Here is a 27,041-nt window from a genome sequence, read left to right on the forward strand (position 1 = left end):
TCAGAGAAGTCTCACAAATAGCAAGCAATTCAAAACAATTTGCAAATCCATGCAGCTGTGACCAAACGCTTCATACGGGAACAAATAGCCGAGCTGAAGCAAACAGCATTAGTAAAATCTGCAAGAAGGGACTCCAGTGAGAGACATATTAATAACTCCAATCACAGAATTTGAGTGAAATCTTAAGCACATTATTAGAGAGCTTAAATGAGAAACTGTGCTTTATTAACTAAGTGAGAAATTGGTCTCCTGGTGCTCAGTAAATTCCACCTTTTACAAATGCTAATATCAACACTTCCTGCACAAATTGTGCTGCAATTTGATTCAAAGCAACATGAAATTAACTGATTCAAAACATAAGCTGTGTGGTGTGATCAGTGGCATTATCTCTTTGTCCTCAGTACTTTTCCACACGACCTGTGAAATCTGACTGCGTGCAGTACGGCGTGCCATCCCTAACAGACTTTTTACATGTGTTGATCAAAATCCCCAATCGTGTTTATTTTATGCTGTCTCTAGACAGGGCACAGACAATACTTCTGAAGACAGGCAAAATAATCATCGAATTTCTTCTGACTTGACGACAAGGATGAATATGCAGTGCCTGAAAGAATGGATCTGTCTACAAGCGAGTCACCGTGAGCAAAAAGCTCGATTTTCCTACTTTTTCTACACACCATGCGAGAATATGTATTGCGCTATTTTCTCCACGCGATGACGCCCCATCCTAAATTCCTGCTGTGGGATCAGGGGCCTCCTCCCACCCACAGCAGATCCTGTTGGGTGACATCAGCCCGAGAGGAAAGGAGGAAGAAGAGCGGAGCCGCGTCAAAGTCCGCAAAGAAACCCAAGACAACGATCAGGAAGTTCATCTTCAAAATAAAAACGTTAATCTAAGAAAACGAGTCAATGGCTGAATTGTTGATCGCTCTACACGGCCGAGACTGTTTTAGATTTGTAATATGAACTCGAAGCCAGGCTTTGTTCCCCCCTGTTGCAGATTAAGCTCTTAATTTAGTGCCTAACTAACCAATCAATCACTGTCTTCTTTTTTAAATTCATGCTTATAATTGAAATGCTGAAGTCTTTCATAGGGAGCTAAAAAAAGAAAGAAGTGGTTAATGAATGTAATCCACGTTGGTTTGCGTTTAACAGAGTGGATATGCAGAGTGGTTTCATTGGCTCTTTTTCATCATTTGAAAGGTTGTGTGTGTTGCTTTCATGTATTGTTTGACAAAAGGGGGCACCGTGGACCGCTTTCTGCGACTAAGATTAAAGGACGTGCAGACACGGAGATACTAAGGACCCTGAAAAGGATCCTGACCCAGATGAATTATATTGCATTATAAAGAGAGGTGATTTTTAATAGTTTACCCCCACTGAACACTGGCAACACACTACAATACATTTTCAGCCCAAAGAAAACATTATCATCTTCATTAAGCCTGGGTTTGTTGCTTGATTATTCTATCCTCAGTCATAGTTATTATCGTATTATTAATAAAAAAAAATGAAGTACTATTACTACTAGTACTATTATGATGCCCATAAAAACAGTAATGAAAATAAATATCACAACTGCACAGAACCGTACAAAAACAACAATCAGACAAATATTTACAATAGTAAATTTTTGCATTACTCGCACAATACTGATTGATGTTTTAAATATCATACTTATTGCCAGTATGCAGTAATTATGAACCTACTTATTTTTAAAGGAAAGAACAAAAATACTTAGGCCCTTTTCAATAAAAGCTCCGCACGCGGTCTGCACAGCTGCGGGCGGAGACTAAATAATTCATTTAAAAAAAGGCTTGACAGTATTATCGACTGACTGCTTTCTTTTGCTCAGGTGAACAAAAACACTTTTTGTGATTTTTCCCCCTTTTTTGTCAGTTTATCTGTTCATTTAACCATTCAAACGAACTGAAATGTTCGATTTAATTATGATATGATGCAGATGAAATGTTTCCCCACTAGGAAATGCAAATGCACCGCTGAATGCAAATCAAAACCTCGGTAGTCCACTCCTGCGATCTAACTCTGAGAAGGTTGCATGAGCAATTATGTTAGATTGGATTTTCTGCATGCTGCAGGTAGTAGTTTTTGTTTTAGTTTTTAAGGTATGTGTTAGGATATAGCAAACAAACGCACTCTAATTAAGACAGTGAGAGAGAGAGAGAGAGAGAGAGAGAGAGAGAGAGAGAGAGGAAGGGCTTTTATTTTGAAGGGGCAGACAGGAAGTAGCCCTTCTCAATGTGGCTAGCCTGACAGCGTGCACCTCTGTCAGTGGAGCAACCCAGTGGTGTCGACAGGCAGGGAAAGCCCTCACTGACTGTAAGTACAGTGTCTCCGGTGAAGACCGCCGCTCCGCACTCTTCCGCCGCGACACTGAGGGCTGCGCGTCTGAACGGACTGAAAACCACCCCGAGACAACAACGCAAAGCTGTTGCATTGAATCTTTTCGTTTTTAGGGGGACATGGCTGATGTAAGTTTGAACGAGTCGTCCTCCGCGGACGTCGCAAATAGGTTTGCTCGGAAAGGTGCCCTGAGGCAAAAGAACGTCCACGAGGTCAAGAACCATAAATTCATAGCCAGGTTCTTCAAGCAGCCGACTTTCTGCAGCCACTGCACGGACTTCATCTGGTAAGCTCTTCCGTTACCCACCTCCACCCCCTGCCTGACTGCAGCCTGTTGCATATTGGATAACTTCAGTCGAGAGCCTACACTCTGCTCGATGATGTAACACAACTGCAGGCTAACTTTTCCCTTCATAATCCTGCGATCCATGCACTTCCTAAAGACTTTGTTACTAGTGGATAGTCAGCGCAGGAGCACTAACGTCGTCATAACCCTTCCTAGCAGCTCCACGCTTCTCCAAGGATCCCAGTCTGTTGTATTATTGTCAGACCTCTCGCATTTTCATTTTTTTGTTGTCTACTAATGTTGCATTTTCTATATTAATCTGTTAACCTTCCAACTGGGAGGGTTCTCAATAAGAAACATTGTAGTTAAAGCGTCTTTTTGGTCCCAGTAAACCTCTGTGAGGACAACGTCAAAGCTGCAGCACATTCCTGCAAGGCAGAAACAACTTCAATGAAAACTGTGCCAAAAGCTTCCCATTGCTGCTGTACCAGCCAAGACTGGACCTGTTTGAAGTGTTCTGATGAGTAACAGGTTTCCCCTTCCTGGCACCTACTGTAGTTGGCCTGTTCGAATTTTCAATTTTAAGCTGCTAGGGATTTTTTTTTTTTTTACTCGAAGCAGCTCAAACGCTGGTTCTGAGATCTGCAATTAATTGCCAGATTGAGCCAGTATGGAAAAGCACTTCATCTACTCTACGTAGACTGATTTATGCATGTCCTGTTTTGCTGAAACACACTGGTGTAGAGGCACAGATTATTGTCTCTATGTTGCATTTGTGTTTTCGTAATTTGTGGCTTATGAGGAGAAATGCATTTGGATAACATAACGAAACACAAGTTTCCAAATGCTGTAAATAGTCTGATTCCATCTATATACACTAGGCAGTTCCAGTCTGTGCAGCAGGTCTTTAATTGCATTATGTTACTGTTCTAAAAAACGTTCATTTTCACATTTTATGCCGTATCTTAAATGTAAGAGGAGGAAACTTGCAGACAGCTTTGCAGAGTTAAACTGCTCCTCTGTTGTTAGTGGGTGTGTCTTCCAAGAGCCTTTTTTCTGTGTAAAGCTAGTATAGCACTGACAGCTTTACACAATGACCTATGTTCAACCAAGCGCCACTCCTTAGTGCAAAGCACAAGCTCCGTATAACCATAATTATTAAGGCAAACAGCTTGTTGCTTTTCTTTATGAGGTCAAAGCTTCCCCGTGAGGACTTTGATTGATGAGGATTTCTGTAATGACATTGTGATTAACCACAGATCAAATCGGCAGAAGAACAAACTCAGTACGGGCACAAAGGATCTGCACACCTAACCATTACACCGGCGTGATTCTAGAGGACTGTGATTCACTCCAATTCAGACAAAGCAAGCCTCAGTTCAGTTGCAGTTGGCCTTTCAGTTTGTTTGAAAGGTGCTGGATTGGGTTGAGGTCAGGGCTCCTCAAGGTCACTCAAGCTTATCCACACCATAGACAGAGAAATACCTCTTAATAGGCAATGAATGCTTTCAGAAAAACATGAAATACCAAGAACCGTGCAATGCTCTTCTTTAATAGTCGTGGAAAACATGAAACACGTGGGTCCCTGGATTGAATGAATGCGTGTACAGTACGTGTGCATGCATGTGCAGGTGAATGAATGGATTTACTGTGCACACGTGTTTAAAAGAGTGTGAGCACGAGCAACTGTTCAATTCGTCCTTCTTTCTTTTCACAGGGGGTTTGGAAAACAAGGATTCCAGTGCCAAGGTAAAAAGCAAAACTCATTCATGTGTGAGGCCTTCAATTAAAATGTGTGTGTAAGAGAGGCATGTAGAGTATGTTAAACTTTGATTTAGGACTATTTTGTCATTTTGGGAAAAAAAAATGGTGTTCGTTGTTTGTCAAGTCTGCAATCAATTTACTCTGATGCTGTTTCTCGAATCATCACATTTAGGGTTGATACATTTTTGTCACTTTTCCATGCATGTTGCCCCACTAGCTCCATCTCATACGTGCAGCTACAAGAGAAAATGACTGAATGCCTGTGAATGCCATTACTGCTTGTTCTGCTGTTTTATATATTTGGAAGCTTTAGATAAAAGCAGCGTTTTGCTGTTTGATAGCCATGCTTTTGATACCTAACCAGGTGTATCCATCGAGTTTAAAGTAATCAGAGTAATGACTGAAGTTTGGTGTGACATTTAAAGACTTGTTATTATCAAGTTAAATGAAACTTTATCCTATAAAAACAGGCTTATCGGACGTGGGGAAATTAGAGTAAACAAAGTGTGCTGAGCAGTAAATGTGCTATCTTAAAACAGAATCTAAAGAATGACGTGCAAGGCAGGTTAGAGAAACAGAAAGTGAAAGAGAGTGGACAGGGATAGGGAGGAGACGCAAAGTGGAAAAATGTGGACAGTTTTCGTGTTAACTGCCATTTTTAGCTTTAGCAAGCACGTAGTCTCTGAATTCCTCATCTAATGTGGAAAATCTGTGGACTTTCCAAAGCATTAGTTTGGCTGTAATTGCCCGGGTAGCAGGACACATGATGTCCAACGAGATTTGGTTGGAGAAGTGAGCGAATCGTCCTAGCAGGTCAGACTCAGTCTTTTTACACTTAGGCCACCTCGCAGCAGTGAGAGGGCCGGGGCTGTGGGCCCTCCTTGCTCTCCCACTGACAGATCACTAACCAGAGTGTGTGTATCTCTGCTGCCTTCTCCCGCCCCGATTAGACAAAACACTAAGGAAGGGCTTCCATTACAGTCGTGCCATGAGCTTTCATGTTTTAATGGCGTTCTGCGTACTGTGCTCCCCCCACCGCCACAGAGAGAGTGGTGTTGGAGGAGAAAATAGCCTCATTCCTGAAGAACGGAGTAATAATGTCAGTCTTCTAGTCCGAGGCTCAGAAGGGCTTCTTCTTCAGTGTTTGTTGTGTTGCAACAATTGTAAAACCTTAGCATTCGAGAAAGGATGCTTCTAATAAAACAGAGGCTTTAGACTAGATATAGGTAGATGCCATTATCAGCTTTTTTTAGATTGATTTTTTGTTCAAAAAAATGAAAACAACACATCACATGTTGTTTTTGATATCGCACGGTGCTAATTTATAATCAGCGTCTGCGACCGAGATGCAGCGCAGGTGGATTTTGTCGGCGTTGCGTTGCTGATGCTTTTGCTTGGTTGCAGTTTTCGTCTGTGCAGCCTTTGTTGTTGCATTGCTAAATTACTGCATGAAAACCACCAACTATTCATGAACTAACTGCAGGATGTGCGTCGTTCACGGAGACAGAAGACGCTCTTTCAGTGGGAAACTTAAAGATAAACACTTTGTCACATCGAGTGTTTAATCTCAATGATTCATAGACTACTCTCTTGAGAGTGTCAGGGAGAATGAGACACACAGGGGTTTTAAGTGAATCACTGCTCATCTTACTTATAAATGTAGATGGTTCATAGTGCGGTTAAGGGCGTATGTCTGGTTAACATTTGTGCATAGGAACATGCGTATTAGCCTGTGTCTACATGGAAATCCATGTTTGACCCGTGGGCACGGCTGCCAGCAACCTCACACCCACTCTTCTATGTGATCGCCTCTCACACAAGTGAGATGTTGCGTGTTCTCAAGCCTTGCTCCTACTTGAAAACAGGCTCGGTAATGAGTCACTCTAAGGTGTCAGAGTGTTGATAGCCTAACATGTTTTTGCATAACCTGACATTATCGTCAGCGTGTCCGCGAGCCCCCTCCTCTGCTTTCACAGCAAGTTGCCATTTTCCTCCTGCCTCATTGTTACTGTCGCAGCTTCTGATACAGGCGATGATAAACTCAGGGGTGGAAGGCCGTCGCGTACACTTACGAAACACGAGCACAAATGGTGCGCTGCAGCTTTTCTCTTCCCCGCTCAACGCTGGCCGCACCTTTGTTATTCCATCATAAATCCAAGTGTGGACCTTTTAAATAAATTATGAGTCCGCCTCATCAAGACGGAGGTGATTGGTTACGCTGCAGCCAGTCAAAGAGAGAAAGGTCCCTACTTTCTAACATCTGCTTAGCCATCAAATATTAAACTTAAGCTTCTGTAAAATGGGGGTCAAGTCCTCCAGCAGAGGCAGCGAGCCTCTCGCTGACTACTTGAAGATGACAAAGTGATGAACTGGAGAGTGGCATTTCTATAACAAGAGTGACATTTAATTTTCAACCGAGTAAATGTCCCTTTGCTAAGAATAGGCCGGGCTCCACTGTATTACATCATCAAGTGTAGTTTATGTGTTGAGATTTTGCGTTATATATTTAAGCTCAGTGAATATGTTTATTTTTGCATGTATTCCTTTTTTTAAAAAAACATTTTAAGATTAAAAGATAGAGCTCATAACAGTTTGATCAGTTGCTGTCTCTGAACTAAACACTGACAAATATACATGAATCAAATTTATTGATAAATTTATTAGGTACAAAAATAATTGGCAGGTTAACTATTAGCATACACTCACTGGACAGTTTATAAGGTGTACCTCTTCAAGAGTGGAGCAGTTAAGATAGGCAAAAAAAAGGGGAAGACACACAGCAAATGGCAGCAGGTCAGTCTCAAACCCAGGCTGCTGCACTCTGGTCATGTGGCATATGGTCGCCTACTCACCCACTGAGCTAAACTGGGGCCCCGTTCAACTGATTCTAAACCAATCACATGGCAGCAACTCAGTGCATCTAGCTGTGTAGTTGTGGTCAGGATGATCTGCTGAATTCTAAATTGAGCATCAAAATGGGAAAAGGGTGATTTAGGTCACTTTGAATGTTTGGTGCTTATTGGTGTCAGAAACTGCTGATCTGATGAGATTTTCCTGCACAACCAGATGGTCCGAAAGAGAGAAAACATCCACTGAGTGTCAGTTCTCTGGGTGCAAATTCCTTGTTGATATCTGAAGTCAAAGAAAAATGCCCAGACTGCTGAAAGGACAGCGATAGTAACTCACATAATCACTCTTTACAACCAAGGTATGCAGAAGAGTATCTCTGAATGTACAGCATGTTGAATCTAGTAGTTGTGGTACAGCTGTAGACAAACACAGCAGGTGCCACTCCCATCAGCTAACAACAGGAAACTGAGGAAATTCACCAAAATTGAGCAATAGAAGTTTGGAAAAACGTTGCCTAGTCTGATCAGTTGCTTTGAGTACGACAAGCAATCCTCCGTAGTCGTCACTGAGAACATCTCAGAACATCAGAGTACCCTTGGCATGTGGCAGGTTGCCATCATGGATGTGCAGCTGGCAAATTTGCCGTGGCTTTGTGATGTAATCATGTGAGTATGGGCCAAAATGTATGAAGAATGTTTTCCAGCACCTTGTTGAATCTGTGCCATGAAGAATTAAAGCACCTCTGAGTTCAGAAAGGGGTCGACCACTACTACAGTTGCAGAGTGTGAACTATCCAGTGAGTGTTTGCTTGTTAAGTCGTCGTAATGATGCCACGTGTTAAACTTTAGCGTGTAGAAATAATACTTAAGGGAAGCTATTAACATGTTTGACTTCATACAAAACAACACAGTTTATTCTGAAGATGAACGTCTGTGGTCACGTGTAAAGAAGAAAAATCAGATCTCTCAATGTGACACTTGAAATAAAATACTAAAGGAAAGTTAATGTTGTGGAAACAAACAAGCCTTTCAGTAACCACCTTTCTAGATGGTATCTGCATTGTGAACAATCTGTCTGTCGTCTTCTGGCTACTTTTCCTGCGGAGTCTTATTTCAAGCTCCTGGCCTGCTGTCGTTGTGCAGCAGCGTATCTCAAATCACCATTTTGATGACGCTCTAATGCAGTCAGGCCATTCGTACTCGTGTCACTCAGCTGATTTACTGTTCAGACCTTGTTAACCTCACACTGTCTCTGGAAATCTTGAAACTTGAGATTTTTTTTGGAGGATTATTTTCAGGATTTATTATTTTCACCTCTTTATTTGCCAAGGTTTAATCTGATGGTTTGCTGTTTTGCTTAGTTATACTGAGCTGTAGAAAAATCCTCCTTAAGTATTTGGGGAACAGGTGCTTTCTTCAAGGGCACCTTTGTGACACTTTATGAAATCAAACAGTGCCATTCCAAAGTTCTGCCTCTAGTGGAGATTTCAAAGAAAGGTGTCGATGGAATTATAAGGCCATTGCTCCCTGCCAGTGTAAGCCGAAACACAAAGCCATAACAGTCTCACAGTATTGATCCTATTTTAGATTTTTATTAATAACAAGCTTTTGAGTCCATCTAGTGCTGCTAATGCTTGGTTTTGTCCGCTTTGACAGATATGAAGCAGGAAATCGTTACTCAGATCTCAAAACCATATGCTCAAAAATTGATGTTCTTTCCTGGCCTTTGTGTAAAATGGCAGCAAATGCAAAATCAATTGAATAAGAAGCGTAAACTTCCTGTCAGTACTGGCTATAATATAAACAGGGCTGTTTGAAGCTACAGCTGAGCAACAACTAAAACGTCAGTCGAGTAGAAGGCAGAGCGAAAAAGGAAGATTAACTGAAAAACGTCGAGGTCTCCTTGTTATTCACGAAGGGTATTCCTGTGATGTAGTGATTGCTGTCTTGTTTTCATCTTCCCACACTGGTCGTAATGCAGATAATTTGTGGAGTGCTGAGGCAGCTGATGGATATGTTCTCACATAATGGTTTCTTGAAGATGACCTGTGAGGTCGGCTTTTTTTATACAATTCAATTTCAAGCCAGGCTCGGTATTGCACTCGGGAATCACCCTCTGGTGTGCTGTTGTAGAACAGGGGTGTTAAACATATGGCCCTGGGGCCAGAATTGGCCAGCAGAGGACTCTAGTCTGGCCCACTGGACACCTTTGGAAAATATAAAGGAGGGGGATAGACTTTGATTTTTTCACTGTATTTTCAGATGTTTTAAAGTCATGTGTATGTGGCCCACAGTGTAGAGTGAGTTTGACATGCCTGTTGTAGAGAAACCCACATTCCTAAGAGGAAGCAGTACACAACGCGCAGCCATACGTGCATTTATAAAATGAGATTACTTGTTGCAGGGATTACTTTAATCAGCCTTGTTGCTTCTTTGATGCTGAAGTGTTGGATCTCGCTTTGATAGATAAAGAAAGATCATAAAGTTTGCAAACGTCTTCATTTCTGGAACTGTGTTGATGTGCAGTCACTTTGTTAGTCTTGGGCTGCTCACTGTTTGTTTAGAATATCCTTGTCACACCCAGCGTCATCCTAATAAGGTGCTGACAGTCCGTGGAAAGTCCACGGGCTCCTTTCATGATGCTCGGTGCATGTATTCTTATGCTCAGCTGCTCAAACAGCACATTTCTTAGTTGTTTTCTGCTCCTATATCATTTAGTACTGAGATTTCAGGATCAGCATTAGTGTCAGTGTTCAAAAGAAAAGGCAGACTGTGTGCAGATAACTTATTTAAACACTTCCCTCGGATTCATTATATATTGCTGGGTAGCCAACACTTTCGATTATATATTGCAAGTGTTGGCTAATGATGGCAAATTGTCCAACATGGACGTGAAAGCACAGGCATTAAGAGCAGGAAGCCAGCATTTAAGGGCGCCATTTCTGTTGAGTGGCAGATTAGGGCTTCGTAGTGAGAGGAATGCATTGGCTCGTGCTTTTACTTCTCCAGGGGGGCCTGTAATAAACTCCATCTTTTTTCATGAATGGCATGAGAGTTTATTACAATCTTAACCTCAGGTGGTCTGAACACTAATGCATGCCTAGGTGAGTAATGCTCTTTGCAGCTAAATGATTTTAAAAACAAGGCATGTCTGCAGTATAATAGTGAAGCCAGCGGCACAAGATATTACAAATATAATATAATCTCTAAAATCCACACCAGTCATTTATTTAATATGCAGAAGTGAAACAGCTTATTTTTTTTGCGAGCACTGTGCTCAGCTTGGTCTCTTAAATGCAATGCAATTATAATAATTTAGTCTTGTAAAAGCAATGAGTAGAAATTACCAAGGGTTTAAAATCCTAACTGAGTGTCCCTTGAAGTACTAATCCATGGACATTCTGGTAAGTGCCTCTTCAGATTGTGTAAAAATGGCATGTAAAAATAAATTAATAATTTTAATGACAAAATTAGTGGGTATTACAGTTTTCTCCTCCAGTTTTCCCCAAGCACCTTTTTTTAAATCTAAAAAAAAAGCTAATAAATATGGAGCAAGAAAGAAAGAAAAACACAGAGCACGGGCATTATTTTCTCATTCTAACCATTAAAGATCTGAAGATCATGTTTTAATTTTGTCATTTGGTCCTGATGATGATGATGATGAGCCACGAAACCCTTGTGGTGCCGAGTTTCTTATGTAGCATCAGTTTCAGTCAGGGCTTTGGACACACAGACCACTCTGCAACATCTGTTGCTTTATCTCTGCTGCCATAGTGGTCGTGCCTTTGTTTGCACCTTCATCTCTCTGATTTTTTCCCTGTCCTCTAAAGCAGCGGTATACTTAGAATAAAGAGGCAGATCAATTGCTAACAGCTTTGATGAATTATCTGTAGCAAAACACCGCCAGCTTTCTTTGTTTCTTTCTCATCGTCTCTTGTCTTTCTATCTGTTTGCTGGTTTCTCTGTTTGCCCTCTGTCACAAAGCGGCCCTATATTTCACCCTGTGTCCTGACCCAGGCCCTGGGTTTTCTCCTTTAAGGACACTGCCTTTCTTTATTTCTTTCAGCACAAGCGCACTCTCACATATCCATTTCTTTTATCTCCTCCTGGCAAACAGGAGCAATATTCAGTTTCTGGTTATTGAAGGGTGTTCGTGTGATACACTGCACGTTTGTGCTGTCAGGAATAGGATGTTCTAACTGCAACCTTGATACTATTTTGGCCCAGAGTTAGAGATAGAGAAAGATACAAGATTCAGAGATCCTTTGAGCAGAGCAGAGAAGAGGCAGCGTGGCATATGTGTGTGTGTGTGCATCTGTCTATGAGACGCAGAGGGAAAGGGCAGAGTTCAGGTTTGGCTATATTTAGAGTTGTTCCTTGGTCCCCTGAAGATATACAGTGCTATGCAAAGCATTGGATCTGTTTATAGGATGCTTGTTCTTTTGATATCTTTTTGGATTACATAAGGGCTTTATCTAGGGATGCACACATGTTGTGCAGATGTTATCAACCTAATGATTTCACTCAGGATATTGTTCTTATGCAAACTTGGGTCATTGTGACAGTGTGGTTTTTTTTCTTTCTTTTTCAGTTTCTGCGTGTTTGCTCAAACTAAAACAACCGCAAGCACAAATGTTCCATCATTACAGGAGATTTACTATTTTGAATAGTTTCAAGTTGTTGATTATTTCTATCTGTTAGAGAATTCACAAACAGTTCAATAAGGAGAGATCATTTGGAAGAACTGAACGTGAGATTGAGAAATGAATCTGTTAATTATGAGGCAATTAAATGTCGATGACCCGTCATGGCAGAACAAAATTCCAGCTGTGATAGGATTTAGGACATGTCTCCCTGGAATCTAGATGTTGGTGGTGGTGTGTTGCAGGAATGAGATTTTGAAAGGGAGAATGATGGAGAGCACAGAACGAAACCATGCAGAGTGGAGGCTGATTGGCTCAAAGAGGGCGGGCGAGCAGATGATTGGACTACAGTAACGATGTCAGTGTTGAGACAGACAGCGTGGGAAAGTGGTAGTGATGCAATGAACAGCCAAGCAGACAGATGACTGATTACAGATCTTCCTTATTAAACTTATGCATAAGAATCATTATATGCTGTAAGAGCCTTCAAGTGAGTACTTAAACTTGTGTAAGACTGAGGCACACTAGTCGATCAATTATGGTTAAAAATAACTAGAAAGGAGGGAGAGAGTGCAGTAAATTGGTAAGCTTCAACAAATGAAAGACTACATCTGCTAAGCTGTAGCTGATGTAGTCTTAATTTACTGGATGCAGAGCAAAGACGTGAATCATATGAAATATGTTTTATTATTTTGTGTGGTGTCTATACTTAGATTAATCAAAAATGTAAAAATATACAAAAGTAGACAAAATGCATTCTGTTAAAAGTTCCAGATCTTAAATCTACACTATTAGCTGCAGATCTGGCTTTTGACCAGAGCCACTTGCGAATAGGAAGCATGTATCTCGATACAGCAAGTGCACTATCAACCGTAGACTGTATTTAAAAGACTTAATGCAACTCAGTGCAGGTTAGCTTTTTCGACCTATGTTTGGATGAAAGCTTGGAGCGCTAACAGTACACAAATTGAGTTAAACAATCAAACCTTCCACTGAGTTCTTATGAAGGGAGGAAAAATCCACAGAGACCAAAACCATTTTGATGCAAACATGCTTTTTGACCCTGTAAGGTTGGGCATGTTAACATGGGGATCTATGAGGATCGACTTGCTTTTGGAGCCAGCATCGAGTGAGCTCTTGCAGTTTTTTGCACATCTCCTTGTTAAGTTTATTTTTCAGCAGTTGCCACTTGGTATCAACCAGTAAAATCCCTTCACCAATACTGATGAGGCCAAGAGGTCCAACATAAGGAATGATATCTGTATAATTTAACCTGGTGCATGTTGAGGGATGCAGGGAGAGATATTTCTTTTTTGACAGTTGCCATGATAACAAATTCCAGTAATTACCCGGAGGAGTCATGCTCGACTCATGTGTAAAAGGCTGAAAACCTTTTCTTGTAAGATCAGCGGTAATGTGATGGCGATTTAAGTTGTCTGCTCTGTTGCTTCAATTGAAATTAGACTGGAGTCAATGAGGTACCGAATTAACTTGTAGGTCACCCTCATTTTGGAAGAACGTTAACAGATGCAATCGCTCACGTCAAACACGAGAAAATACACTCCTGGGCATGACATCATTGCACTGGTTACAGCTAGTGGCATATGAAAAATGAAAAGCGATGAAAACACTAAGATGCATGAAACTCCCAAGAAAATATGTAAATGCCACACATTTTGGTCTTGCTCCCCGTGGTCATTCTAGCCTTTGCTGGAATCACAGGCAATGTGCTGGACAAACAGGAGCAGCAGGCAGAGGCATTATCTCAAAGCTTGTAAAAATAAGGTGTTAAATTAAAGTTAATGTTATGTACCTAAGTCCATCGTCTGTCTTCTTAACTGCACCTCCAGTTCAGGGCTGCAGAGAGGCTGGAGCCCGTCCCAGATGTCTAATGCTTAATTTATGGTTTGATTGTGTCAGTTTCAAGAGGTATTTGCCTACAGTGAGCCTATGGAGAGGGGTATTAAACCAAGGGAAAATTTGCTCTGGTGTAGTGCTCCAAAAACTGTAATTTCCCCATGAAATGGACACTTACGGTCAATTTAGGGACACAAATTAACCCAATACCTGCGCCAAAGAGAAAAAGTCACAATATGCACAAAGTTAATAGCATTTTACACTGTGCTCATTGTGTCAGAAGCTTATAAATCAATAAATCACATTTACAGCATCTTATCAAATAGTGAGAAACCCAGAGAGTGTTGATTAAAGTCTGCGGTCATGTAAACCTTTTAGTCAAATGCCTGCCTGTCTATTAGAAATGTTTTGATTAATGGGATAAGTCATATTCAGTGTTGAAAAACCTTAGCAAGTGTATTGGAGAAGCTTAAATGTGAATAAAGGGCGCTTCAGACATACACTATATATTTGTCTTTAAGACACAATTGAATACAGCTTTAGTGATGCTCTAAATGGTCAAGTGGAGCTGCTGGCTTGTGAATGTTTGGGTAATTTAGATTTCCCTGAAAGCCTCTCACCTCGCTTCCTGTTTTTTTTTTTCACAATCAATTCAGAGCAGCTGCATTAAGATTAGACTAATCCATCATGACAGCCTGCATTATTTATCACCTTAATTCCCATTATGCATTTGGGGAAATGCTGTGTTGTGCTGCATAGTTCTAATGTGTTTGGTGCTGAATAAGGTGATGTTTGTCAGATTTGTCATCCTGCAGGGACTGTGTTGGAATATGTTAATCCCAGTGCTTACAATACGGATTTATTATAAATATTGCTTTTAAAGTCAACACTGATGTTCAGTCAAATATGTCAGTGTTTTAAATACCGTTTTGATGATTGTTGTTCCCTTGCGGCAGTGTTTCACAACTCTGAATCTGGATTAGGTTCCCTTCCTGGCTTTCATGGAAATTTTTGTGTACACGTTGCTGCAACAGTGCTCATCTTTTCTGGACAGGATAGCTCTTAAACAGAGAGAAATGCATCCTCTGACACCTGCATGTCATGAGATAATAGGCCCCTGTTCAGTTCCTGATTGCATGCTGGTGCCCATTATGTAGCCCAAATCTGTCCCACAGTTTGATAAGGGGATTTGAGGGCAGGAAGGGGACCGACTGAGCAATCGCAGGTGGGATGACGTCCATGTTCCTGCTGTCACGCTTACGTCATGAGAGAGTTCGCCTGGGAAATGAAGCTATGGCTGCGAGGCATAGCAGAGCTTTGCTGACTTTCTGGTTATGTGCTCTTGCATGTTGAGTCAGATCCTGGATTTGAATAGGTACCTTTCTGCCATTAGCCCTAACTGTCAACCTCTAATACTAAGTATGCTTTGATCATCAGTGATGTCAGTTCTGTGATTGTGCTATGTCTGTAATCCGTAACAGAAAATGTCGTTGTAATGATGAGGTGTTTTGTTATTGGTTCAGCAACTAAAGCAGTAAATTGTATTTTATTTTAGGTAATAGCCAACACTTTTCTGGGCACAGTTGCACTTTATTCAGTACTCTGCACTTAGAGAAAAACATTTTCACATTAGGAAGCATAAACTTGCATGAGATCTCTTGAATGTTTATTGATTGTTGAGCATTTTGGTGGTTGGTGTGGTTCTGTCTTCCGGGCACTTGGGTGGCTGCTCAGTGCCTGGTGGAGGCAGTGTTAGCCATGAGTATTTAAAGTGTGGTTAAAAAGTGTGGGTAAATGTATTTGTGCAATCTATTGTGGGTGGGTGTTTGATTTTAGTGCAAAGTGGACTCTTGGTGTAGCCCTTACTCACCTATTTTCTAAGTTGTCGTCTCAGGGGTTTTCGGGCAGGTGTGTCTCTGGGGGTCTGAACACTATTTTAAAGTTCCTGGAGAGACCAGGGAGTACACTGGGTAGGGGGATTGTACTTGTGTGTAGTGTTGATAACAATTATTATCCCTCAGCTATAAAAGGCCAATGGAGTACTGTTGCCATCCTGCCGGGCGGGCAAATGGCCACGTGGGCTAAGTGGACACCCAAGTTTGTTAAGCTGCATAATGAAGCAACATAGGAGTTTCAAATTGATACCATACAGTAGGTGTATCTAGCTACACTTTAAGGTCAAGGTCAGAGGTCAAGCTTTCTAAAAATCTTGTTAATGCAATAAATTTAGAACAAAGCGACTTAGGATTTTCAAATTCATATCATTGGTGCATCTGCTAAGAGGCTGAGAGGTACTACTGGCCACCGCCAGCATTTTTATTACAGTTTATATTATGTAAAATTATATTGCATGTTGGGAAATATACTTGTTCATCAGCAGCAGGGTATAAAGGGTTATCTCAGCTCAATTAGTGGTTGCTGAGGGTCGAGGCCACTAGTGCTTTAGAGCCCTGCCATGTTGAGCTCTGTACATGAGGTGCATGATGGATAAAAATAATGAAATTTGGTAAAACATGCCATCACCTGCAATCATTGTAGCTTATCTGCTTGATCATTTGTTCTTTACAGTAGTCCATGTTGCTTTGGAATAATAATATTTCACATGTTGGGGCAAGTAACACATTTTGTAGCTGAAACTGTCAAAAGTGTATCTGCCCTCGCCTACAACAGAATCAACATTGCTCAGCTTTTGTTTTAGGCAAGAAAAAATCTGAATGAATTTTCATAAAAGTGGCACGAACTCAATCTTTAGAACGCTGAGTGAGTCAGACTTGGCCTTGAGCCTCAGTTTCTCTGTGCTGTTGCATGGTCGTACATTTGTTTGTATGCCCATGTAGAGTTAGGTAAAAGAATGGACTGCCAGCACCTTTGTGTTACTGCGTCTGCTCATTGTTTGCTCGGGGACCTCGATCTCGTGCAAGAGGAAGCGTTTGGCAGCTCAGTCGTAAATGGACTCAAGTTGAGAGCATGCAGATACCGCATGGTGAGCCAAAGTCTCAGAGTCTCAGCTGTAGAGTGAGTCCCTCATTTGGCTGGATATAATTGATATTTATTGCTAGTTTTATGAGACTTGTCTTTGGTAATGTGCAACTTGTGACAGCTGCAAAAACAGCCGTTAAACATGTGACTCAGTTCATTTTAAGAAAAACACAAGGGTTCCCATAATTAATACAGAATTGTGTTATTTTTAACTCTCTGCTTTGCAATCGTGCATGAAGCAATCCGCCATAGAAGACGCTGAGAATATTTCTGCACTTGCAGTCCTCGGAACTTTATGAGATCATGCAATGAAAGCTACACTCCATTATACATTACCAATAAGGACTACGACTCCCTTTTTGCTTTCCTGGAAGGACTTCATTTACTGATGCTGGTATTGTGTTCACTGTAGCATGTTGCTCTCGCTGCCTTCGTCATCAGTGATGTAAACAGTAAATGTGCACGAATGCAGTGTATCCATCCATACTTTGAGAGTGCAACACTATGCGGTAGTTTGACCTATTAAACAGACCTCTGATGGCTTAAGTAATGGTCCATTTAGATGATTAAAGCCACTTTCTGATGGTCGACAGTTCTGAGGGGTATAATTGTATCATAGGTGCTTAATGGGAGCTTAACTGTAGCTTTTACTTGAATGAAACACTCAGACAGACCGTTTATATTTGTGAATGAGACCACCTGTTGCTCTGTCATTTGCTCGTAGGAAGTGTGCCTGCTTACTGGGATTAACTTTTAGGCTGGATGTGAGCAGCAGGGAACGGTCCTTCTCGGTCCTTCTGAATCGATGCTGTAATATCAACAAGTCACAAATCCCACATCTGTCTGTACGCAAAGTAGGCCTCTGCAGGCTGCAGTACTCTAAGCTGAATCATCTGCCTTGCCATTTAGCACAGTTGGCTTCTGCAGTTAAATAAAACCCTCAGTTTTAGTGTGTTGCTTTACATCAAAGGCTACTGATCTTCAGGGGTCAACATCTAAGGTCCAGGCACTCTTAGGGGTTATTGATCAGGGCTGGTCTTAATTTCTTTGCCGATCTATAACTGCAAGTTGGGAAGAATTTACAATTTAACGGATAGAATTTGTTCCATCAGCTTCAAAAGCATAGTTTGACATAAGGGAATGAAGAAATTGAAATAGAAAATGCTCTTTCTTTTGAAAATAAATAAGAAAAATTGTGAAAGGTAATGGATTATTCCAATATGACCAACTGAGAAAGGAGTGCCTTCAGGTCTGGCTCATTTTTAGAAATATCACATATTCAATCACAAACAGCGATTTCCTGTTTTCTTGTAATGGGTGTGGTGTGTGTGTGTATATGGAAAGTCCAGTGTGTAAATCTAAGGAGTCAATGTGGGTAAAGCCTCTCACATTTTTCCTCTCACTATGATGGAGTAACATTTGATCGTAGGACTCGGAGTCTATAATCTTCCCGCCTTCTTTTGTCTTCGGAGTTTGATCTCAGTGGCAGCAGAGACACGGAGCTGTAATGCATTTTGCAGCACAGTTTGTGCGCTTGTCAATCACTCTGTTATTTTTCTGCCAGGTTTTGCATCTTTGCTTTATTGTTATTTACTGAGTTGATGAAAAAAATAAACTCACATCTCCAGAGCCTTATGCAACAGTGAGTAACTGCAAGCAGGATGGAGGCTTAATAAATCAGTCGCACAGACAGATTTTAAACAACAGCTTCCTTTGGCATATCCTGGGGGAGATTGTGAATGAGACATTTTGACTGTGTCATTTATTTTTCTTGATTTAGCAGGATTCCATGCTTTTTGACTCCCCTTCCCCTGCACAGCATAGCAAAAACACCAGATCACTGCAATCCTTTGCACTGAATTCACCCCTGGATTACAGAATACTGAATAATCCCAATGATGACAAATTTCGTTGGGCACTATCTTCTCAGTCATCACCAGAAGTTATAGCTGCCTGAAATTATTTGCACGCACATTCAGTTTGGGTTTAAGTTAAGAGTCATGTAGGCCTGTATGCCAGCATCTGCTTCCTGAATGTGGTGAGCGATGACTTAACTTAATCCACTTCAAGAGCACGTTGCTTGGTCTGTAGCTGTTTTATTGTTCCTGCATAATTTATTCTTACATGTCACACATTGTATCATTTGTTATTTTTGATTTTTCTACTATTCTGGCTTTTTATTTTACTATTATGGGTCACTAAACGTAAAGCTGAGACATTATATACTTATCCTTCGAAGTTAAAATCATCCTTACAAGTTTTGATGAAAGCTAAAAACTGAAGCAACTTGGAAACACCCAGAAGAAAAATTTGTTTTCTGTTGCAATATTAAAAGATGCAACAAGCAGAAATAAATAAAGGAAGGACTGTTATTAAAAAGTCATCACGTAACAAAGACCTCAGGTCCCTTAAACAGGTAATAAGGTGCATGAACAATAATACACTGGAGGATATTTGAATAAACAGTGTATGCCTGTATTATGTCTTCACAGAGATGAGATTCTTAAATGAATCAGCAAAGACAGTCGTGCTCATTCTATCCTACTTGTGGGGAAATTATGGTTCAGCAGTTAGGGTGTGGTCACAGTTCGCTGGCAGTCCTTGGATGGCCCGTCTACCTGCAGAGAGCGTCTGTTGTCAGTGGAAGCAGTGTGCAAACTGTGCGGTACAACTGGTCTGTGGGTCACTCTCGCTTGTGCTGTTGATGGTCCGTCAGCCATCTGCAGAGAAGAGCAAAGTTATAATGTACAAAGAGCTGAAGCGAAACTCAACCCTGCAGTTGGGATTTTGGAGGAGTGCATGAGTGCACGTTTCCATTGGGTGAAAACTCCTCTCTGTTAACTGTCCATAGGGAAATACATAAGCAAATGGACATAACTGTGGTATGAAAACGTATGCATTACAAGCTTGCCTGGAATGGCTTCACCCAGGCCAGCATACTTTCAGTTTCACTTGTTCCACCTAAAGAAGCATTGCATTTTAAGTGAGTTTACTTGACACAGAGATATATAATAATCCAATTACATATGTATATGTAGATCAGAAAAATCGTTTGTTCCTTCACTGTACTTTAGTGAAATACAGTGTAAACTTGTATCATGACCTCATACTGGTACTATACCTAGTAAGTCCAGTGTGCTACTGGACCATGAGGATGTTACATTGCAGTCACTAATGGCTGTTAAGCTTTTATTAACTGGTAGACTTCCGGTCATTGCGTTAATACGCTTCATGCACATAGCTTTGTGAGTCGGCAGTAACGTGAGCACAACGATCATCACAAGGCTTTTGCTAATGGTTCTGGCTAAGTGGCTCTTAACCATCGTCATTATGGCCTTTGATGTTTCCTCGCAAACATTCTGTGATGTCGTTCCGAACAATTTCTCTAATCTAGACTTTTTTAAAAAAGGTGACACAAAGTGTGTTTTCCCTTTCGTTTCACTATTTCCAAACATGAAATATTAAAACTTGATGTGAATATAATTATGTGTTTTTCTGCCAGTGCTACTATGGAAGAAACACACACACACACACACACACACACACACACACACACACACACACACACACACACACACACCAATTGTTAACTAAAACAGAATTTAAGAGACTCTAATTTACAAAATGTAGGACAAATTTCACAGAAGCTATGATAATAGTAGTATTCGTAATTTCCTCTTCGCTGGAAGATCATTTGGCAAATTAGTTTTGATTGTGTTAGTTTAGGTTGATAGAGAGTGTATATTGATGAATAGTGTTCTCATAAATACGTTTATATTTGAATTTTGGATTAGATTTTGTTGCGGGCCTCTCTTATCACCATTAAGTGAAACATTAAAGTTGCACTACTGCTCAAAATATTCATCTCAGCAATAAATTCAGATAGGTGTGGTCTTAATTTTGTCCTTAAAGACAATAAGATGTGTCATCTCTCAAATTAATGCAGGCTCAGATTAATAAAATATTATTAGGACATAAAGAGTAACACGTACATACTTTTTGCATCATCAGAGTCTTTGACCTTCTAATTTTCTTTTAACTGAAACTGTGGACGGTTAAAGACCACAGCAGGTTTCAACTCAGCACAAGTTTTGTTGTATTAATAACAACAGGTTGCTAAATAGACTTGGCTTTTATGTCATGCTGTTCAACCACAGCCGACCATAATGACACTGAGCAACGGCAATGAACTGTTTCAACTCTAGCTGACCTGAACGCACCTCCTTTGAACTGCAACTCGGTGAATAACGCACATTAGAATAATACAGATTTTCTCAGTGACATGGATTCAACTTAATAAAAGGTGTACCTTCCAGAGGTTCACGCCACTTTGGTTACGGATCAGAATGCTTTTAAAACTGAGAGGGTTTGGTTAATCCATGGGGAGGTGCAGCACTGAGCATTACCAAGGATTAGAGTAGGACATTACTACCACAATGCATTAGAAGAGTATTAGATAGCTCCATGATGGAGAACAGACTAATGCACCAGGCTCTGAATTACAGCATAATCTGCATTTAATTGCCATGAGTTTTGTTGTGATAATGGCATTATCTAATGGAAGAGCTCTGGAAGGGTTGGTATGAAGAACAAAAGGCAAGGGAAATGGAAGGGGTAGTGATGCAGTAACAGATGTGCGACTCTCACTTTAAGGATAATTATGCAGGCTGGCAAACCAGTGAGGATTTTTTTGTTTTAATCTTCCTTGCACAAAGATCCCTCTCGTTACAACAGAGATGTTTTTCAAGAGTGAAAATGTCAAGAATGCAAAAACATTGAGTGAATATAATAGAACAGCTTTGTAAAGCATAACAATTCAATGCTTGTTTTGGATGAGGCACTTTGTCTGTTTACTTCCAGCTATTACCAAGACCCATCGGCTGTTTCTGATACATTGCAGCGTTTACCATTGGGATTTGCAGCGGTGGTGTTGGTGGGCTGTGTGCGTGCATGTGCGCTGGACAGGAGATACATGCATGCTAAACAGTGCCACATCTGTGGTGTTCATCTGCAGATGAATGACATGCCAAATACCCTATGTTAAAAAATATTGTTGCATTATATAATATCAACTGCCTCTCCATGTTGTCTCTCAGCCTGCTCAGCAAAGTGGTACATAAAGCAGTTTTCTGCTTGCCGTATCCTCTGCTCATTGAACAGGGACAACTGTCATCAGCTTCGGCCCACGATGGCAGAGCTTGGGAAGCAAATGAGTGAAACAGAAGACACAACAGTGACCTAGTCAGTGGTATATTGCTGGTATTAGGGCTGGGCCATATCCTACCGTTCACGGTAATACTGGTATAATGTTGGGCAACGGTAAGAAAATGAAATATCGCGATAGAATATGGGTAAAACGCGAATGAGAAGGGCGAAAGCGGATCGTTGAATGAAATGGATGAACCAGAATTGGTTTGTAAAAATGCTGCAACTTCAGTGGTGTGGAACTGGTTTAGCTTTCGTCCGTCAGATACACAACAAAGCACTATTTTTGGCAGAGCATGCTAGCGGGCCGTCGTTATTACCGTGTTTTTTGGAAAATACAGCACACTTAAAATCAATCCTTTGATTTTTCTGAAAATCGGCAGTGCCCCTTATAACCCCGTGTGCCTTATGTATCAATTCTGGTTGTGTTTACTGACCTCGAAACGATTTTATGTGGTACATGGCGCTCGAAAATCTGTCAAATGTTTTAGTAAGATTTTGCTAAGCTATGAACCCGCACCGCTTGATGGATTGTCGGAGCATTATGGCTATCGTAGGCAGGAGCCTGGCGGAGTGATACGTACTGTGCTTCAACATAATATTACCATATTGTGTGTGTATAACCTCTTTTTAAGTTTGGTGGATATTATACATGGTTATGCTGAGGATATGTCGGCCAGTTTCCACTGGAAATGCCTTTTGGTTAAACTGTCAGCAAGGAATTTGCATTTGCACTGTTAAATTTTTATATAACTTTAATGCACATAAAAAAGCAGCTGCTTGTTTAAGTGTAAATACATTGATGGGTTTTTTTTTTTGCACTAATAAAGTTGTGGAGTTGTAAAGTATTTTGTCTAGTGTCAATTATATCGTCAGTTATATCGTTGTCGCAAATTTTCAAATGTATATCGTGATAAATAGTTTTGGTCATATCGCCCTGCTCTAGCTGGTATATTGAGTACTAAAACAGGTTGCACAATATTCCAAGTTATTTCTTATTATACCTAAGCAGTCATCGTGTATTTGTAAGACCTAAGTGATCATCATGGTTGCTTTACCTTTTTATTTCCAGTATTTGAGTAAAGAAGAGCGCCTTGTATGTGTCATCGCCCGTTTAATAAAGTGTTCTAGGTCCTAGGTCTGCAAAAGATTCTGTTCTGTGCTCTGTTCATGTGAAATTACAGCAATATTTAAGTGTCAGAAGGAAGCAATAATGCATTTATTTTTAGTTCTTTTGACGTGTAATTTGTCAGAGCCTCTGCTAAGCCCTCGCAGTCTGGTGGCTCTACTCAAATGTGGTTGGTCTGTTACGCCAAGCCAGCCTCCCTCTGTGAGGACAAGAACATATGTCCTCACAGGATTGTTAACTGGTATTTGGCTACTGCAGCATGGACTGTATTGTGTACTTCAGAATTATAATAACAGACTTGAATATCATAGGCTGAGCCAGAGAAGCCATATAATTACCTTGAGCACTGAATTCTATTCATTTTTGAACGAATCCAGTGAAGGATCAATGCAAATACTGTTGGCAGGTTTGAAAACTTCTAATTTGGTTCAGGGGTAAATGGAGGAGAACAGCTTGTGTCAGTTTCAGTGGTTTATATAGAAACAGAATGTTTAGCACACTAGAAAAAGCCACAAGACAAAAAAGTGCATATATCTGTATATATTTCAGCTGTATCTTGTGCACAAATGGAAATGTACAAAGGAAGATGAGACTTTAATTGTAAACTAGAAGTCCCTGAAAAGCTTCTACATTTAAATGTCATAGCATGAAACCTCTTTCTCGAGCCAACATCAGAACCAGTTGTAGCTTTCTTTCATAGTTTATTGTTGGTTGACAGTTAATTACTAAATCACAGCACTAAATGCCCATTTCTTTGATTTTCAAAGTTCAGATTTGAGCATTTGCAAGCCTGATAACATTTAATTGACAGCTGGGAACATTCATTTTGGGAAAACAGAAATATTGATCCTCTGCCTTTCATTTTGGAAACCTTCCTGCACAGTTCCCTTGTGGAAAATTACTGTCTATAAGCTTCACCTTCAATAAACAGACTTTATCAGCTGATGCTGAAAAGATTGTCTGTGTTTGAAGGGGGAGAAGAAGGCCAGTGAGATGAATTGTAAGATGAATCAGCCTTTAAGCTCATTTCTTGTCAGAAGGACTTTTTCCTGAATAAATGTAAGTTTTTATTGGAATGAATCTTCAGTTTGTTCAGATTTCAGTCTAAATGTTGGAGACTTTCTTACATTCGATCGAAGTGCTTGGTTTGGTCCAACTGAAGTTTTAGCAGTTTTACTTTCATAACTCATTTTTAAAGCCTGTGGACGAGTATAGTTTGGGAGTTTGAATTAAAAAGTAGCTTCATGTTATGTTGAGAAGATTGGACTGCAGTAAATGCAGCAAATTAATGATCTGCAAATCAGTGACTGGGGATGAGTCAGCTTCCCCTTGCATGGCTTCAGAGGTATAAAGTTCTCAGTGTTTATCGCATAGTGTAGAACAGAAAGGATTAATGTACGTGCAGTTTGCTTTTACCCTGTATAAACAGATAATTCTGCTTCTTTCTGTAGGAAATCAAAATGCAATCCCCTTTTAAAAGGTTCCATTTGTTAACAGATGATCTAAGTACCAAGTTAATCCTGCCACAGATTGCAATGTGTTTTATAATCCATTTGCGAAATAGAAAAGATGAGACTTAAGTGGCTTTAAGCCAATGTAAAAAAAGAATGGTTTTCTCAAAAGGTGTGTTGTGTGTTTGGGTCTGTTTATTAAGCAAAATCTAACTCTGACTGAAGTGTGACTGGAAAATAAGATTTCTAGATAAATGGGAAAACAATCATGGACTCTCTGGAATTTCAACAAACCTGGAAAAGTGGAATATTAGGAATTCACAATGATTTATTTAATACTTAGTAAGTCCAAATATAAGACGAGGCTGCTCCCGATCCTGTGCAAACCACACTTCATCTGCAGACAGGTGCAAAATTAAATCATAATGCAAAAGAAATGGGTACCTATTCTCAGCCCTGTTATGACAACTTTTAAAAAGTGGATATCACAAACAACTGTGACCTTTCTTACAGTGACACGGTGCTCATAAATAACTTAAAAAACATTACTTATACTAATGTCTCCTTCTTGCTATAGCAACAACTGCAAGACCTGCTACTGCCAAAAAATCTTTCAAGCAGAAATCACCATTCTCATCACAACTTCTACCTCTCTGAACTATTCACACTCACTTGTGGTGCTTAAGGCAAAGTGGCTTTTATATCCAGCATTTTAAAAGAAGAGCATTTGAACTTGGAGTGTTTGATCTGTTTTTTTGACAGGTCACTTGAGCAGATGAGCTCTGTATCTATTAATGTGTTCCAAGTAGTAATGCTTGGGCCTCTGGTGTCTTCCATGCACCCTGTAGAAATTTCCTTAGGGATTAATAAAGTATTTTGATTCTGATTATTTGGAGTTACTTGACACACAAGAAAATATCTGCTTAAGGAAAGGTTGACTGAAGTGTGACTGGAAAATAAGAGGGCGATGTAGCTGAAATAGTAATCAACAGTGACCCTTTGATTGAAAGCATTTATCTTACACAAGCCTTGGACAATGTTGTCATTTACAGTGTGTCTTCATACTGATGATCAACACACACTGAGCCTGGTTCTAAGCCACTGCTGAGCCTGTCTGAGGTTTCTTCCTGTTAAAAGGGAGTTTTTCCTTCCTACTGTTGCCAAGCGCTTGCTCACAGGGGCTTGTCTGCTTGTTGGGGTTTTCGCTGTATTACAGTAGGGCCTTTACTTTACAATAAAAGCACCTTGAGTGGACTCTTGTTGTCATTTGGTGCTAAATAAAATTGAGTTGAAAAACTGGGTGCATGACATCCACATGGTCCTTGATTAAGGGAGGTAAGGGTAGAAGGATCTGAACTCTTGGATCCTCTGAACTGAGCAACCTGCAGCTGGGCCTACTCTGTACATTTTCCAACTTTGCAGTTTATTTATTGTGCATGACCAACTGCTGCTTCCCTGAGGTAATAATTCAGCAACATGTAATATGTATTTTGTTTGCATTTTGCTCAGTTCACACATTTTGTACTTTTTCTCCACATGAGGTGTGTTTCTTTTTGTTTGTCTACTGTCTGTTTCCTGACAGCTTTGCAGTATCAGTTTAACTCAAGCAGCTAGCTGACGTTTTACTCTTATTGATTTAAATTTAAATACTCTAAGGTTTCTTCCTGCTAAAGCACAGGCAACAGGGGAGGATTGTTAGGCTTATCTCCACACTAATATAAAGGCTCGATCTTACTGTAGTGCTCTCGAGATAATATAATTTGTTGCTATGCAAATAAAGTTGATTTGAATTTAAAACAATAGAATTAGCTTTATTTCATCACTTTCCCATTATGTCTGTTTGTTTCAATGTAAATGGGTTGCTGCTGTCACATCATGTGCCCATTAAAAGATGTTAAATCAGAGCATTTGTCTGTCTCTCTGAAAAGCAAATGGACCCATAAAGTGACATTAAAATGCTTGTTGTTGTCCACACCATGAGTCAGCATTTGGTAGTTGGCCTTTAGGAATGAGTCATAGTGGATCTACAGTGTGAGGGGGGGAAAAGGTTCTGGAGCTGTTTATTCACTTATGAGAGGTGTTCCTGTCACAACTGTGGTTAGAAACAATCGAATGTGTGTTTGTGTGTGTGTGTGTGTGTGTGTGTGTGCGAGTGCCTTTTTTTCCAGGCATACAGCTTCTTGTCGTCTTTGTTGTTTACTGTCTGTATGACTGTATAATCCCTGTGTTTAATCCGCATTGCTAAGGATTAGAGATGATGGAGTGCAGTATTGTTGTGACCTCAACGAATATCTTGTTGGAGAGGAAGGATATGTCAGGAAGACCCATATGAAGTTTTTTGGAGAGGCATGACATCATGTAACTGGCATGAACACTAACTCAGCTGATAACTTTCCATTCTAGAATTAAAAGGTCTCTTACTTCATATTCACTAACACTTATATTGCTTTTTTTCGTTGTCGGACTAACAAGTTGGCCCAGTCATCATGAAATCGATTGCTAATTACCCCGCAA

General features: G+C 40.3%; 1 protein-coding gene across 4 annotated transcripts in view; it reads left to right on the forward strand.

Moving 5' to 3' along the window:
- Positions 1–2,271: 2,271 nt before the first annotated feature.
- The window catches only part of prkcaa (protein kinase C, alpha, a), a 133,520-nt gene continuing 108,750 nt past the window's right edge, over positions 2,272–27,041 (forward strand). For all 4 annotated transcript variants that reach the window (XM_063476571.1, XM_063476569.1, XM_063476568.1 and 1 more), the window contains exons 1-2: positions 2,272–2,650; positions 4,368–4,399. In XM_063476571.1, coding sequence (XP_063332641.1) covers positions 2,484–2,650; positions 4,368–4,399 — 199 coding nt within the window. In that variant the 5' untranslated portion in view covers positions 2,272–2,483. The remainder of the gene's footprint in view (positions 2,651–4,367; positions 4,400–27,041) is intronic.

The sequence above is a fragment of the Pelmatolapia mariae genome, linkage group LG6 (genome assembly GCF_036321145.2).
Source record: "Pelmatolapia mariae isolate MD_Pm_ZW linkage group LG6, Pm_UMD_F_2, whole genome shotgun sequence".
NCBI classification, from domain to species: domain Eukaryota; kingdom Metazoa; phylum Chordata; class Actinopteri; order Cichliformes; family Cichlidae; genus Pelmatolapia; species Pelmatolapia mariae.